Consider the following 16063-nt stretch of genomic DNA (forward strand, 5'->3'; position numbering starts at 1 on the left):
TTAGTTTGGTAAATTAGAGGGAGAGTAGTTGAAGGTGTGGTAGGAAAGATGGGAGGAGAGAGATCATGCAAGGACTTTTAGACCAGTCTAAGAATGTTAATAAGCTATTCAGTGTTATGTTTTTAAAACTGGGAAGAGAGATAAGTTAAAGGTTATTTTGATTGTAGTGTTGAAAGCAGGTTAAGGTTGAACAAACTTACATGTAGAATAGTTATTGTATTCGAGATGAAATGTAATGAATGAGGTCTTGAATTAGGAAGTGCTTGTCTTTATGATAAATAGAAGTTGATGAATTTAAGCTTTATTTGGGATGTAGATTGATAGGATTTGGTGATGTGTTAGATTAGGATGTATAAGACTCTGTAATATTGATACTTTAGGCTAGCTTTCTTTGGTGTGGAGGGCTGTCCTATACATTCTAGGATGTCTAGCAGCATTCCTGTTTTTTGTCCATTAGGTGTCATCATTTGCTGGTCATAGCAACCAAAAATGTCTATAGTCATTGGCCAGTTCTTTGGTGAGCAAAATTGCCTCTAGTTGAGAACTACTGGATTAGATAGTGAATGTACTGAAGTTTACTCTGAGATTTCTGGTATCTATAGTTGTTTGCATAGTCTTCACTGAGTCAGAACAGAATGGAAATGGAAAACTGATTCGTGTTTAATAGGAATTGCCTTATGAGTTCTGTGGACATGTTGCCTTTAAGAAGCTTTTTAAATATCAAAGTAGATATTTAGATGGAATTCAGAGGAAAGGCATTGACTAAAAATGTATATTTGGTAATCATCAGCATACAGATGGCTGTTTGTCTAGAAAGAGAACCTTTTCTTGTGTCCAAGACTGACTAGCATGGGTTGAGAAAAAAATAGGAAACAGAAATGGAGACTAAGAGTACATATAACTAACTGTTTTGGAAAATTTGGCTGTGAAGGGGCGGAGCTGAAGTTGGGAAGTTAGAACAAACACTTTTTTTTTTTTTTTTTTTTAGAACAAACACTTTTTTTTTTAACATTTTAAAAGAAATGTTAACTACATATTCATGTTCATAGGAAAGATTCAGTAGCAAGGGAAGAGATGACTACTCTGGAAAGAGAAGAATAATGTTTTCTGGAAGGTAGAAAAAGAATGGTTTCAATGTATAAATAGAATGATTGACATTAGGTAAGAGAAAAGCTTTCTGGAACTAGAGGATAGGAGAGCATAGGTGTAGATGCAGGGGAGGTTTGTAGATATGGTAGGAAGAAGTTAACACAATATCCTTGGCTTCTTCCTGTTTTCTCTCTGAATTAGTATTCAAGGTCATTTGTGGGCAAGATGACATGGGATATTAGAGTTTTGAGAATAGTGGATTTACTAAATGCGTGAAATCAGGGAAATGGTAGAGAAGGTTTTAAACATTTTTTTGCTGGGTAGTATAGAGAGCTCACCTAAGATTAGTAATAATGAATTTATTATTAATAAGTCAGTCTGCCAAATCTGCTTAACTCCAAGGAAAAATTTGTTAGTAGAAATTTCCTTAACTATGTTGAGGTTTCATATTCTGTGTGTTGTACAACTAGAGAATTGAATTTTGAAAAGTGTCTTCTGAATTTTATTCTTGGTTTTAATATCTTTTCTCCATTTTTCAGGTTTCTGTTTTAACAAACAGATCTCTTTAAATTGGAAACCTGAGCTACTTTTCTGAATTTTAACTTGTTTTTTGCTCTGGATTATAGGTGAATATATACTTTCCTGTACAAAAAAGAGCCTATGGAGAAATCAAGAGTTATCCAAGCTTGTGAATTTCATCTTTTATAACTATTCTTTGAAAATTCTGGTTATTTGAAGTTATCATGTAAATCAGTTTAATCGATTTCAATTTTTTAAAAAATTTTTATTGTTGGTTGTTCAAAACATTACATAGTTCTTGATATATCATATTTCACATTTTGATTCAAGCGGGTTATGAACTCCCATTTTACCCCGTATACAGCTTGCAGAATCACATCAGTTACACTTCCATTGATTTACATATTACCATACTAGTGTCTGTTGTATTCTGCTGCCTTTCCTATCCTCTACTATCCCCCCTCCCCTCCCCTCCCCTCCCCTCCCCTCTTCACTCTCTACCCCCTCTACTGTAATTCACTTCTCCCCCTTGTATTTTTTTCCCTTTCCTCTCACTTCCTCTTGTATGTAATTTTGTATACCCCTGAGGGTCTCCTTCCATTTCCATGCAATTTCCCTTCTCTCTCTCTTTCCCTCCCACCTCTCATCCCTGTTTAGTGTTAATCTTCTTCTCATGCTCTTCGTCCCTACTCTGTTCTTAGTTACTCTCCTTATATCAAAGAAGACATTTGGCATTTGTTTTTTAGTGATTGGCTAGCTTCACTTAGCATAGTCTGCTCTAATGCCATCCATTTCCCTGCAGATTCTATGATTTTGTCATTTTTTAATGCAGAGTAATACTCCATTGTGTCTAAATGCCACATTTTTTTTTTTTTATCCATTTGTCTATTGAAGGGCATCTAGGTTGGTTCCACAGTCTTGCTATTGTGAATTGTGCTGCTATGAACATCGATGTAGCAGTGTCCCTGTAGCATGCTCTTTTTAGGTCTTTAGGGAATAGACCAAGAAGGGGAATAGCTGGGTCAAATGGTGGTTCCATTCCCAGCTTTCCAAGAAATCTCCATACTGCTTTCCAAATTGGCTGCACCAATTTGCAGTCCCACCAGCAATGTACAAGTGTACGCTTTTTCCCACATCCTCGCCAGCACTTGTTGTTGTTTGACTTCCTAATGGCTGCGAATCTTACTGGAGTGAGATGGTATCTTAGGGTGGTTTTGATTTGCATTTCTCTGACTGCTAGAGATGGTGAGCATTTTTTCATGTACTTGTTGATTGATTGTATGTCCTCCTCTGAGAAGTGTCTGTTCAGGTCCTTGGCCCATTTGTTGATTGGGTTATTTGTTATCTTATTGTCTAATTTTTTGAGTTCTTTGTATACTCTGGATATTAGGGCTCTATCTGAAGTGTGAGGAGTAAAGATTTGTTCCCAGGATGTAGGCTCCCTATTTACCTCTCTTATTGTTTCTTTTGCTGAGAAAAAACTTTTTAGTTTGAGTAAGTCCCATTTGTTGATTCTAGTTATTAACTCTTGCGCTATGGGTGTCCTATTGAGGAATTTGGAGCCCGACCCCACAATATGTAGATCGTAGCCAACTTTTTCTTGTATCCGATGCCATGTCTCTGATTTGATATCAAGCTCCTTGATCTGAGTTAACTTTTGTACATGACGAGAGAAAGGGATTCAGTTTCATTTTCTTGCATATGGATTTCCAGTTTTCCCAGCACCATTTGTTGAAGATGCTATCCTTCCTCCATTGCATGCTTTTAGCCCCTTTATCAAATATAAGATAGTTGTAGTTTTGTGGATTGGTTTCTGTGTCCTCTATTCTGTACCATTGGTCCACCCGCCTGTTTTGGTACCAGTACCATGCTGTTTTTGTTACTATTGCTCTGTGGTATAGTTTGAAGTCTGGTATCACTGTACTGCCTGATTCACACTTCGTGCTTAGCATTGTTTTTGCTATTCTGGGTCTTTTATTTTTCCATATGAATTTCATGATTGCTTTCTCTATTTCTACAAGAAATGCCATTGGGATTTTGATTGGCATTGCATTAAACCTATAGAGAACTTTTGGTAATATTGCCATTTTGATGATGTTAGTTCTGCCTATCCATGAATAGGGCCGATTTCAATTTTTGAGTTGAGGTTAGGCTGAGGTTTGTTTATTGATTATAATGTAAAAAGATGATTGTGAAGGAAATATTCAAAATTTCGTGTGTAATGTTTAATTTTGGAAAGGAACAAATTTTGTGGCACCTCTTTGCATCCTTAGAGGAAATATTTGGGGACAACTACCTTAGATAAGGACCTCTGTGTTTTTTACTTTACGTGTCTATCAAAAAATTCTGGAAGCTGCACAATGTGTATTTATGTAGAGCAACCTAAATCAGAACTCAGCACAAAAGAAATCAACAAAAGATTATTTTTTTCTTTAATTTATAGTGTAGTTCTTCCTTTGATAAATTCGATATGTGCCCAAAAGCAATCAAATTCAAGGGAAAACAAAACAAAACTCCAAAATAAACCAGTAATATAAACTGCTTTTTCAGCCTGCCAATTTATAAATTAAGAAGGTTACACATTGTGTGCATACACAAAATCCCAATAACTTTATCATGCTAACAAAGAGTGGGATGTTTTAGGCATATTTCTGATTGTATTTTATCTTAGAATTTGCTAATTTGAAGGGAAAGGGAGTTCTGCATCAAGAATAAATTTAAACTTTTGTTAAACATCTAGCTTTAATCAATTAATTTTGGTTCTGGGAATCAAACCCAGGGCCTTATGCATGCTAAGCATTACTGAAGTACACTCTTCAACCCTTCTAACTTTATTCTACTTAGTAAATTAGTACCAGCTCTTTCTGTATAGTTACATGTGTGCCAAAGATTAAGGTAATGAGAGAATGTGAGGAGTTGCCAGTTTTTATACAAATGCTTACAAAGCTAATAATCTGTTCTCTGGACCATATTTAATTTTATTTCTCTTATTTTGAAAGCTCCTTGCTAATGTGTGTTTGTTGTTTATAAGTAGCACTTAAATTTAGGCAAATACTGTCACCATTTTTTAATGCATTGTAGTATATGATAAGGTCTTGGTATTTTTTCACTTTGTTTTATAAGGGAACCAACTGACAGAGAGGTAGAGAAACTACTGAAAAAACTCTGAAAGTTTTGCCTCAAGCTTTGTGTATCAATATATTTAAAAACCCCACTCTATTCTTGCCTTTATTAGGGTTTGTATTGCCCTCCAACAATTATGATTTTATTGGTAATTTGACTTGACTTGCAATATTATAATTTTTTTAAGGAAAAAGAGAATATTTACATTTGGAAGAAACTTTAATTTTAATTAATAATAAGGAAAAAATTTACTCTGGAATGAAAAAAAAATTCTAGAAGTACCATTATGCATAATAGCTTGATATGATCTAAATTATATATGATTTCAGCCAGGGAAATTCTGTATCATACATACTGCCCCCACCCATTTTATTTTATTTTTTTAAGAGAGCCATGCCCTGAAATTCTATTTCCCTAAATAAGACAACAGAAGTCTTTTTAAAGCATGTATGGGTTTTCTCTTAAGGTTTTGTCTCTTTGGGTTCTGTGTGTCTATTGTAGAGTAAAATAAAATGATTTGATAATGTGAGTCCCTAAGTAAATGCTTAGATAGTGAGGAAAATAATTTTTGGGTACCAAGGATTAAACTCAGGGGCATTGGACCACTGAGTCAAGTGCCTAGCCCTGTTTTGTATTTTATTTAGAGATAGGGTCTCACAGAGTTGTTTAGCACCTCACTTTTGCTGAGGCTGGCTTTGAATTTGTGATACTCCTGCCTCAGCCTCCTGAGCTGCTGGGATTACAGGCTTGGGCCTCTGTACCTGACTAGGAAGATTCTTTTTTTTTTTTTTTTAATATATCTTCATTTTTTATTTTTATTTTTTATGTGGTGCTGAGGATCAAACCCAGGGCCTCGCACATGCTGTGCGAACACTCTACCACTGAGCCCCAGCCCCAGCTCCCCTGCCATGCTATCTTGCTTGTTATAACTTTATAAGTCTAGAAGTCAGGTAGTGTATGTCCTCCAACTTTGTTTTTCTTGACTATTCTTGGTATTTTGCCTTTCCAAGTAGAGTTTTGTCAGTTTCTAGAAAGAAACCTGGGTTTTTATTTCATTTTCATTGAATCTATAGATCAGTGCTGGAAGAGTTGACATGTTTACCAATATTTTTTTGATCTTTGTATATCTCTCTCCATTGATTTAATTTAATTTGTATCAATATATTGTATTTTCATTGTACAAGTATAACATCTTTTGGAAAATATATTTCTAAATATTTCATGTCTTTTCTATTATCATAAATTTTTTAAAAATTAAATCTCTTTTTATTTCTGTGTGTTATAAATAGTTAAGTTTTAGAAAATTTTAAAAAGGCCTTTTGTACTACAAAATTTTTTCATGTTTTCAGGGACATGTCTTTCTGGGGTGCTTCATTGTTTATAGTAATGTTACTTTGTACTCATTTTGCTTATAAAAACTTGGGGAGTTGATGAGAATCGTTTTCAGGTTTTTTCTTTAAATTTTCTTTCTGTTCTCATTCTCACTTGTTATTTGTGTATAGTGAGATGACTTTCCTAAACTACTTTTAAATGAAGAGGATTGGGCAGCCTAGCTTTCCTAATTCCGTGTCTCCGTTGTTACATGGTATTTTCTCTTCTTACCTGCTTTTATCTAGGTCAGAATTTTTCACCATCTGTATTGATATTTCAGGCTAAATAATCTTTCCTTAGGGCTGGTGGGTGGGGAGTGGGGAGGACTTCTGTTTATTCTGTGCATTGTAGAAAATTTAGTTGCAGATCTGGCCCCTAATTGCCAGTGACACCCCCATCCTGTTAGTATAACCAAAAGTGTTTTTGAACATTGTTGACTATCCATCCCCTGGGAGTCAGAATCATTTTACACCCTTCCTTTGCCTCTGATGGTTCTGCCTAGTTTAGATTTCTCTTCCTGAAAGTCTCTGTGATGTGTGTTCCTTTGTCGTGGAAGGAAGTTTCATTTACTTTAGAAATCTTCAATTTTTCCATGACCCCCTTAATTGTAAATTGTAACCTGTGAAGCTCTCTGCCAGTGTTGGCTGCTTTTTCACACCAAGTGAGACACCCATCCCCCACCCCTAATTTAGAGGATGGGGAACAGTGAGAGGAAGAAGGTAGCACCTATAGGCCATTAGATTTCTGGAAATTTGGTTGTAGGGTTGCCAAATTCCCTTTCCCTTATTTTTTTGTGATACTCTGGGTGTCTTGCTGCTATTGATGTTTGGCTCCTACTGGCACATTCTGAAGTATGTCCAGTCAATTAATTATTTGTGTTATATTTGTTGTCCATGCTTTGTTTTGATTTAGTTTGATGTTTTATTTTATTCTCCTACTTGCTCTTTTTTTGTGAGCAGATATCTAGGGATATTAAGAAATTATCTCTTTCATTGCCAAGTTGCCCAGAGTGCCTCAGCTTTCTTACAATGACTATTCTAAATATGATAAAAGGAAACATTTTAAAAGATGGATGAGACTTTTGCCTGGTCATGTCCATGGAAAACTAGATTCGAGGAGATTGAAAATACAAGGGAGAGAATGAAAAACTGATGGTGGTATTTGCCCTTGAAAATGGACAGAAGGCTTAGTTATAAAAGTATTAGTAGAGAGATTAGCTTTGAACATGGGAAGGAAATAATTTGTCAGGAGAGGTAAAGAAATTTTCTTCATATCTCTTATTTGCAGGTGTGTTAGGAAGCTAAGCTTATCTGCTAGAAAAAGTCAGATAAGTTTAGGGAGCTCGAAGAAGGAAGTAAAGATTATGGAATGGTATGGTGAAAACTAGAAACAGTATCTAACCACAGACATAAAAATAATTGCTGAGTGATACTAACTAAAGGTGCACTATGAATTTGAAAGACTTTAGGTTTTTTATTTTTAATTTTTAAAATTTTGTCTCTTAGTAGCTTAGATATAAGAGCAGAAAGAGTGGTTTTTGTATTGACCTAAGATTAGGATTTTGTCAGACAGGTTTAGAGCATGACAAGGAGATGATGTTGCTAAGGTATGATAAAAGAGAGTGATTCAAGGGATGTATTTTGGGTACCAGACTGCTTAGGGAAGAATATCATACCATTCAGGTGCTGATTGGGAGAAAATGGATTCAAGGGAGTCTAGATCTCTTGTGTATCTAAAGCAGGTATGAGGGGACTAAGGAAGTTGGACAGGAGATTGAAGCCAAGATAGTATTTTGGAATTTAAAATTTCAGAGCCAGGGCAGTTCTGGTTTATTGTAAAGACCACATTATAGTTAGGAGTATATACTAATGAAAAGTATTGGTGTAAAAGAAGTTCAGAGGTGTAGTTTTTGTGATAAGAGCTCATTACAGATAAGGAAATCATTTACAGTGATAGCTAGAGTTGGGCTGGAGGGACAGTGTTAACCAGATAGGTAGACAAACAAGAGAGGTCATTTGATAACAATCTCACCTGAAGAAGTCAGGGTTAAGATATGTGTTATAAAAATAGAGAAGAGGGTAGTTTTCATGAGGGTAGAATAGCAGGGATTTCTAAGTCTGTTGTTATATTTGGCATTCATGCATGTGAATACCAAGGGCAAACTTCTTTAAAGTACCAGATAGTAAATATTTTGGATGTCACTCCTATGGTTTTTACTGCAAATTTTTGTTTTTGTAACTCTTTAAAAAATATAAAAACCATTATTTACTCATGAGTCATGCAAAAAACCTACAGTGGCCAAGGGTTGTAGTTTGATGACCCATAATTTTACCTGCTATGATTTTTGTATTGGAAAGTGTTAAAAAAGATAATGTCTGTTTATTTTAAAGATATTGTCAGAATTGATTTACAATAAGTATGGCAATTATTTTGAATTTCTGAGTGAAACTTTTGCTTTTTTTTCCCCCCTGTGAATTCAAGTTAAGTCAGCAGATACTGGAATTATTTGAAACATGTCAGCAGCAAATAAGTGACTTAAAGAAGAAAGAACTCTGTCGAACACAGCTGCAGAGAGAAATTCAGCTTTTATTTCCACGTATGTTATTTTTTATTTTGCATTCCCTTTAGATCTATGCATTCCTTTTTAAATTTTAAATAATACCATATAATTTTCTTATCTTTCTCTAGAAAGCAGACTTTTTTTGGTTGGGTCCTCTTTAAACGGATTTGGTACCCGGAGCAGTGATGGTGATTTATGCCTTGTTGTTAAAGAAGAACCAGTAAGCACTGAAACCTTTATTCCAAGTGTGTTTCTCATGTTACATCAGTTAAGAAATTTCACATAAAAGTCATTGAGGAAAAGAACTTGCTATATTTTAGTTACTTCTTTGCATTTTCTGTTTATTGTAATTCTGGGAACTTAGGAAATGTTTTTTCATTTAAGTCTTATACACAATGAACATGACAGGAACTCTAGCATTAATTTAGTTCTAAATCTTTATGCTAGCTTCACTATTAAAGAGCTCTGCCTTTATTTTGACATGTAATGTGGGTTGGATATATTTATCAAAATGCAGCAAAGAAGAGTATGTGGCAGTATTATATTTTTGATATATTTTCTTTCCATTTGAATTCTCAGTGATTTCTATTTTTAATCTTTCTTTTTTCCCTTGAAAATATTATGGGGTTTAGAATTACTGTTTTTGAGAAAATAGATTTCACTTAAATTTAACGTAAGACTCTTGTGATTTATTCAGTTTTATATTCTAAGACATTTTGGCTGTGTTCCTTCTTTTTGTTTTTATTTAGCAACCAATTGGTGTTATTTAATATTATATTTATTTGAGTTTCCTGTTAACTGGTCTTTTGTGAATACCTTTAATACAATAATGACTGGCGTTTGTTAAGCTGACCTGAAGCATCTGAACTACCAAAGCTTAAATTAAGTAAGTTCAGTGTAATTTTCATAGGCCATATTGTGTTCTGCATCATTAAAAATACAAAAATCTATTAATGGTAATGTATATTTTTACTATTCATATTATTCCACTAACAGAAATGAGTTCTAGTTACTGAAAATGAGAAACAGATTTATTCCAGGAAAGAAACTCTAGTATTTTTCTATACTTTGAAGTCATATAAAAGGACAAGTGGGGGGCTTCAAATTATAAGCATAATGGAGTTCAGAAGAGTTTTAATTAAGAATCTCATGCAATTAGACCACACTAGGCATATTTTACTTATCTTCCTGTCTTAATCATGTCTGAATCATATTGTAGCAGCTTATACTCAAACTGAGACACCATAGATATAAACCTGTCCTTAAGTAGTTCAAAGATTAGAAAGGGAAATAAAACTTGTTGAGAAGGTTAAAATTTTGTTTTATTGGAGGTTACTTTTTGTACATTTATACAGAAGGAAATAAGATGACATATGGCTGTTTCAAACTTGTTTTCAAGTTGTATTTTAAGTTTAAAACTAGGAATTGAGTTAGAAGTGTGGATGTGAAAGAGCATTAAAGGTTAGCTTTTTCTATAATGTAATCTAGTGTGATTTGGAAAATAACTCTGAAGAAAAGGATACCTGTATGTTTTCATTTTGTTGAGATACTTTAAGAAAATGAAACACTAAGCTGAGAAAGATAATGAAAAAACACTTTATTTTTAACTTTTCAGTGTTTTTTTCAGGTAAATCAGAAGACTGAAGCACGGCATATTCTCACTTTAGTCCATAAACACTTCTGTACTAGACTTTGTAAGTCTGACATGCCTCAAGTTCATAGTCATCTGACTTATTTATTAAAAATATCTCTTTATTTTATTTTCTGTTAAGAATTGTTTAATTTCTGGTCAGGATAGGTATAATGTGGATCCTTTTTTCCAAATAAATTCCTTTTAACGTTTGATTAAAAAGTGATCTTTTATTCACCGTATCTTTATTGAGCTCACTTGCAGAATATCTCACTGGATGCAGTGAGGGATTCAGAGATACATAAACTTTAGTCCTTTTTCTCAAAAGGTTATAGAATGTTAGGGAAACTAAAGTATGAATAAATAGCTATAATGTAAAGTATCTGAAGTGCTGAAAGAGTGATACAAATAAAGTCCTGTTAGGTATTCATGTGAGGGAGAGAGAATTACATCTGTTTTGTAATGATATCCATCTTTACTTGTTTTAAAAATAGTATCCCTGAACATGAGGCCCAAATGTATTACTCCAGCAGAAAGCAAAATTGTTAGCTTAGACCATTTTATTGCAAGATTTTATTCTTTTAATATGCTGACTCTAACCAGATTTTAATGTACATGTTAAGCCATCTTGAATAATTTATTTTAAACATCAACAGAATATTAAATAAAATTGAAATCTCACTGATTGGATGATGTTGGAAAGATGTTTGTCCGTTTGTTTAACAGATACTCACTTTGAGCTTGAAAATACAAAGTCAAGTAATGAGTTTCTGGCCTTGAACACCTTAGATCTATTGTAGGAGAGGAATAAATCATGTGATTTATTTCAGTGAATATAGTTATTGCATCCATAAAAGAAAGCAGTAATTTATACCTTAAATGGTGTTTTAATAGTTTTTATTAGAATTGTAAAATATTTTGAAAAGGGATCTTGCAGATCATCTTATTCAAATAAAATGTTTTGTTTTGTTGTTTTTTCCTCCTTTTTGGCATTTGTAGTTAAGGAAACTGGTGATCACTGGGTTAGTAACTTGCTTGTGAGGCACAGTTTGTTCATGTCAGAATCTGTACTTGTTACTCAAAACTTTTAACTCTTAATTTTAGCTTTCATTTAGCCTCACTGAATTCTTGCATGTAAATTTTATTTTGACGCTTGGTGTATTTTATGACTTTAATGGCTAAAAACATTAACAGAAAAATTTGATGTTTTTTTAAAATTTATTTTTATCCTTTTTAAAATCTGATACTATCCTTTTCTGTAGCTAAAAAATTAGGAAATTGCTCATTTGGGAAAGGTTTATAGAATTACCACTTTGTACATTTCTTACAATGTAAACGTATTACTTTGAACTCAGAATAAATGTTTTAAAAAGTTTGATGGAATAAAAATGTTTTCTTTCCCTTAGAGAGTATACTTACTAGAATGTGTCCTTGCCTCACATACCATGTTACAAGTATTTTTTACATTTAAGATTCTTTGTGAAGATGATTTTTGTGGCTGTCATTTCTTACTATGTGCCAAACCAGAATTCAGCTACCCGCCTGTTGCTAGCCTAGATACTTTTTCATTTTTATAATGTTATGATGAATTAATTTATAGGTACTATCAGATTTTAGTACCAATTATCATTAGTACCATTGCTGAAAATAACCTTAATACAAAGTCTTCTAAATGGTATTACTAGATTCTTCAGTTGTAGAAGAATTTAATAATGTCCTCATTTCTTTGCTTTCTTTCTCAAAGATAGCATTTTCTTAAGTTGTTTTAGCTTAGTAAGATTACTATTTTTAAAACATTGGAACGCTATGAATTTGAGAAATATTAGCATATATTCACATTATCTTTTCTCCTTCAGCTGGCTATATTGAGAGACCTCAGCTGATTCGAGCAAAAGTGCCAATTGTGAAGTTCAGGGATAAAGTCAGGTAAGTAATTACTGAACTCTTTTTTTTTTTCAGTTGCTTTAGATTATTTTTTGATAGTTATGTAATTTATAAAGTCAAGATACATATATTGTAGCACAACAGTTTGTCTTCGTTGGTTTTAAAAAATTGGCTGATCTTTGAAATAATTTTAAAAAATAGTCTCAGTAATCTTCCTCATGCTTCACTGTACTTATTCTCTTTAACATTTGAGTATTTGAGACTTCCAGTTTAAAGAATATATACATATTTATATTTGGATTTTTTTTTAAAAAATTGTTTTAGACATTGATGGACTTTTATTCATTTATTTGTATGCAGTGCTGAGAATCCAAGCCAGTGCCTCACACATGCTAGTCAAGTCCTTCTACCATTGAACCCCAACCCCAACCCTTATATTTGGATTTTTAAAAGATCTCTTACCTTTGGGAAATGTACTTCATCCTCCAGAACATAATCTTAATTGACAAAATTTGATGTGTATATATACCAAAGGGTTTGTTATAAATATAATTATCATAAAACAAGTTATATTTCATTTTAATGAAAGAAACCTGGAATAATAAACAAATACAGCAAAATATACTTATATCATTTAAAATTTTATATTCTTTCTATATATTCTTTTAGCCTGGGCTCTGAATTCCTTTAAAATGTTTGATTAGAGTCTTGTATATAATATCTGAATGTAAAATGTAAGTGGTTGGTTAGGCATTTATTATTGATTAATTAAAGAGATCTATTGTTTTCTAAAAATTGATAGGATTGTGGTAAATCAGGTTTTTCTAGCCCAGTTTTACAAAAGTAATGCTAAAATTGTAGGCATACACAAGCATACACATAAACAGAGTTGAGCTTTCTTATTCATGGATTCTGAGAACGTAAGAATTTGCCTGCTTGGTCAAGTTCATTTGTATCCTTCTACATCAATATTCTTTTACTTTTAGTGGTCATTTGAGGACATGCACAGAATGGTAAAATATTTTTGTTTCCTAATACCAATGCTCCCAACCGAGAATGAATAAGGTCACACCCTGCTTTCTTGTTTCACTTTTCATATTGCAAACAGAGTTCCTCACAATCTAGTTAGTACCAGATTTTTCACATTTTTGTGCTTTTCACTGTTTAGAGTGCCCTCAGGTATAGTACTACCATGTGTTCCTAAGTGGAAGAAGACTGTGGTATGCTCAAGAGAGAAAACTTGTTAGATAAACACTGAATTTATGTTTTTGGAAAAGTTTTTTTTCCTTGTCTTTTTTAGTGTTTTGCAGAGTGGGAGGTTAAATCAAGAGCCTTGTACATCCTGTTGAGTTCACTGTTGATAAATTAACAATGTATATAAATACAGTGTCTTTAAACAGAAACACAATATAAATATAAATCAAGGTTAAGTTATTGACATTGATAAAAATGTTATCAAGCTGGCAGAAGCTTAACCCCGTGTTTTCCCTAGAAGTAATGGTTCAGTATTTGCTTATTTAGCATTAGTATCAACTTTATAGAATATAACTACTGTGAATAGCAATAATTGATTCAATTTATTTTATTTTTTGTAGTGCTGGAGATCAAACTCATGGCCTCAAGCTTGCCAGACAAGCATTCTGCCACTGAGCCACATTTCCAGCTCTAATGGGAATTTGGGCTCAAATTTAAACTAATAATAATGCCTGGCTCAAGCCTTCCCTTTCATTCATTTAAATATCCATCCAGTATATAAATATTTATTGACTTTCTCCCAAGTAAAAGTGCTAGCATTTCTTAAAATAAAGATGTAAAATATATAAACTAAATTTAAAAACTAGCTAATTGTAATAATCTAAAATAACATATAGTTGTATTATAGTTATATAAATAATTTTTTTACTTAAGATTATTATACAAACTTTTTAAAGTGTTCTCTTTAATCACCATTTTACAGTTTTTATTTATAATGAACCATAAACCAAAAAACAACAAAAACCCTCTACTTCTAATACTCAAAGCTAACTGATGTTAATATTTTGGTGTAAACCTTTCAGTCTCTTTTATATGCATATGAATGTATAAGCTTTTAAAAATCAAGATTGAGGGGCTGGGGATGTGGCTCAAGCAGTAACACGCTCGCCTGGCATGTGTGGGGTGCTGGGTTCGATCCTCAGCACCACATAAAAATATAATAAAGATGTTGTGTCCACCGAAAACTGAAAAAAATAAATATTAAAAAAAATCAAGATTGAGATCTATTATATTAAACCATATACCATGAACATTTGTTTATGTCATTAAATATTTTTGGTAGCATTGTTTTTAATGGCTTTTATGGTATTGAGTAAATAATTATCATTAACTTAACCATCCTCCTATGTTTGAACATTTGGTTTGTTCCAATTTTTATCTACTATAAATAGCATTTTGTGCATAAGTCTTTCCATATTGAGGATTACTTAATATTTTTAGAAGTAGTATTTGAGGCAAGTACTGTGGATAGTTTTAAAACTCTGAATTCATATTTTTGGAAAAGCTTTTTTTTTTCCTCATCCAGTACTGGCGATTGAACCCCGTGCATGCTAGGCAAGCATTCTATTACTGAGCTACATGTCCATCCCCTTGGAAAAGTTTTTAATTGCTGACTAGTTTCTACATAAGTGATTTTTCATCTTTTTTGAGTTATATGGAGGAAGTACAAATTGGGTTTCAGTGCATACTTACACAAGCATAATTAAAGAATGTAACTCTGTTGTTACCATAAATTTCCCAAAGCCAGATATGTATATTTGAAGTGTTAATACTACTATCTATTTTTATTAATAGGCAGGAATAGTGGAAAGATTATAAGTTTGCTTTGGTTTTCCAAAACAAGAAAAACTGAAATGGTAAATTTCAAATTTTATAATTAAAAGCTATAGAAAGTAATTTTAGTCATTTTGGCAATATTGTACAGAAAAATTTAATATTTAGAAGAAATTGAATCTTATGTGGATAATAAGTGGAAGCGACTTATATAAAGTAATCCTTCCTTGCTTGTGGATGCCATCGTTAATGTAGGTTCTGTTATTTTTGCCCTATTTTCTAAGTGTGGTTTGCATGATATCTTGTTTTCTTAGAAGTAACCCTTTTGTCACTTGTTTGAGTATTATAGCTGTTCCCAGGTATTAGTAGCTACATTTGACATAATTTTTTTCACCTGCATTTTATTTGTCTTTTTCCCTGTTGTTTTAAAGTGTATAATACTATAGTTTCCTATTACCTGAGAATATATAACTTGGTAGGACAGCTTGCCCAGAAATGGTTTTGCTTATCTGGAAAGATTTTAAGATTTTAAAATTTCCTTTATTTATGATAATTGAAGCCTCATCAGTACCTTATGGATCTTTGAACAGTATCCCAGATTATATTTTTAATAACACCAAATCACATTAAAATGATATCTTGAGTGTATATTTTTTCTTATTTCTTTAGTGCCACCTTTAAAAAACAGATCTGTAGCTTTTAGGCCATGTTTTTTGCATCATTAGATGGGTTGACATTGTTTTAATTGCTAGGGAGGGGAGAGTTCTTTGGCTTGAACTAAAGGTTTTTTTTTTTTTTTTTTTTTAATAGTTGTGTGGAGTTCGACTTGAATGTAAACAATATTGTTGGAATAAGAAACACATTCCTTCTTAGAACTTATGCCTACCGTAAGTTTTTGGTTTATTTCTAAGTAATTGTCAACTTCTGTTTTTCCTTTATTCTCTATTTTTTTTTAAACATTTATTTTATTTATTTATGTGGTGCTGAGGATCGAACCCAGTGCCTCACATGTGGTGGGTGAGTGCTGTACCACGGAGCCAGAATCCCAGCCCCTTTTCCTTTATTCTTTATTCCTTTTT

The 16063-nt window shown here is 32.8% G+C and overlaps 1 protein-coding gene across 7 annotated transcripts in view; it reads left to right on the plus strand.

The window, feature by feature from the left end:
* Positions 1-16063, plus strand: part of Tent2 (terminal nucleotidyltransferase 2) — a 65468-nt gene that overhangs the window by 23486 nt on the left and 25919 nt on the right. For 5 of the 7 annotated variants that reach the window (XM_077800428.1, XM_077800426.1, XM_077800440.1 and 2 more), the window contains 5 exons: positions 8584-8698; positions 8791-8882; positions 10278-10356; positions 12149-12218; positions 15795-15871. In XM_077800428.1, coding sequence (XP_077656554.1) covers positions 8584-8698; positions 8791-8882; positions 10278-10356; positions 12149-12218; positions 15795-15871 — 433 coding nt within the window. The remainder of the gene's footprint in view (positions 1-8583; positions 8699-8790; positions 8883-10277; positions 10357-12148; positions 12219-15794; positions 15872-16063) is intronic. The other 2 variants (XM_077800439.1, XM_077800433.1) reach the window with 1 other exon arrangement.

Source organism: Urocitellus parryii, chromosome 1 (genome assembly GCF_045843805.1).
Source record: "Urocitellus parryii isolate mUroPar1 chromosome 1, mUroPar1.hap1, whole genome shotgun sequence".
Classification (NCBI taxonomy): Eukaryota; Metazoa; Chordata; class Mammalia; order Rodentia; family Sciuridae; genus Urocitellus; species Urocitellus parryii.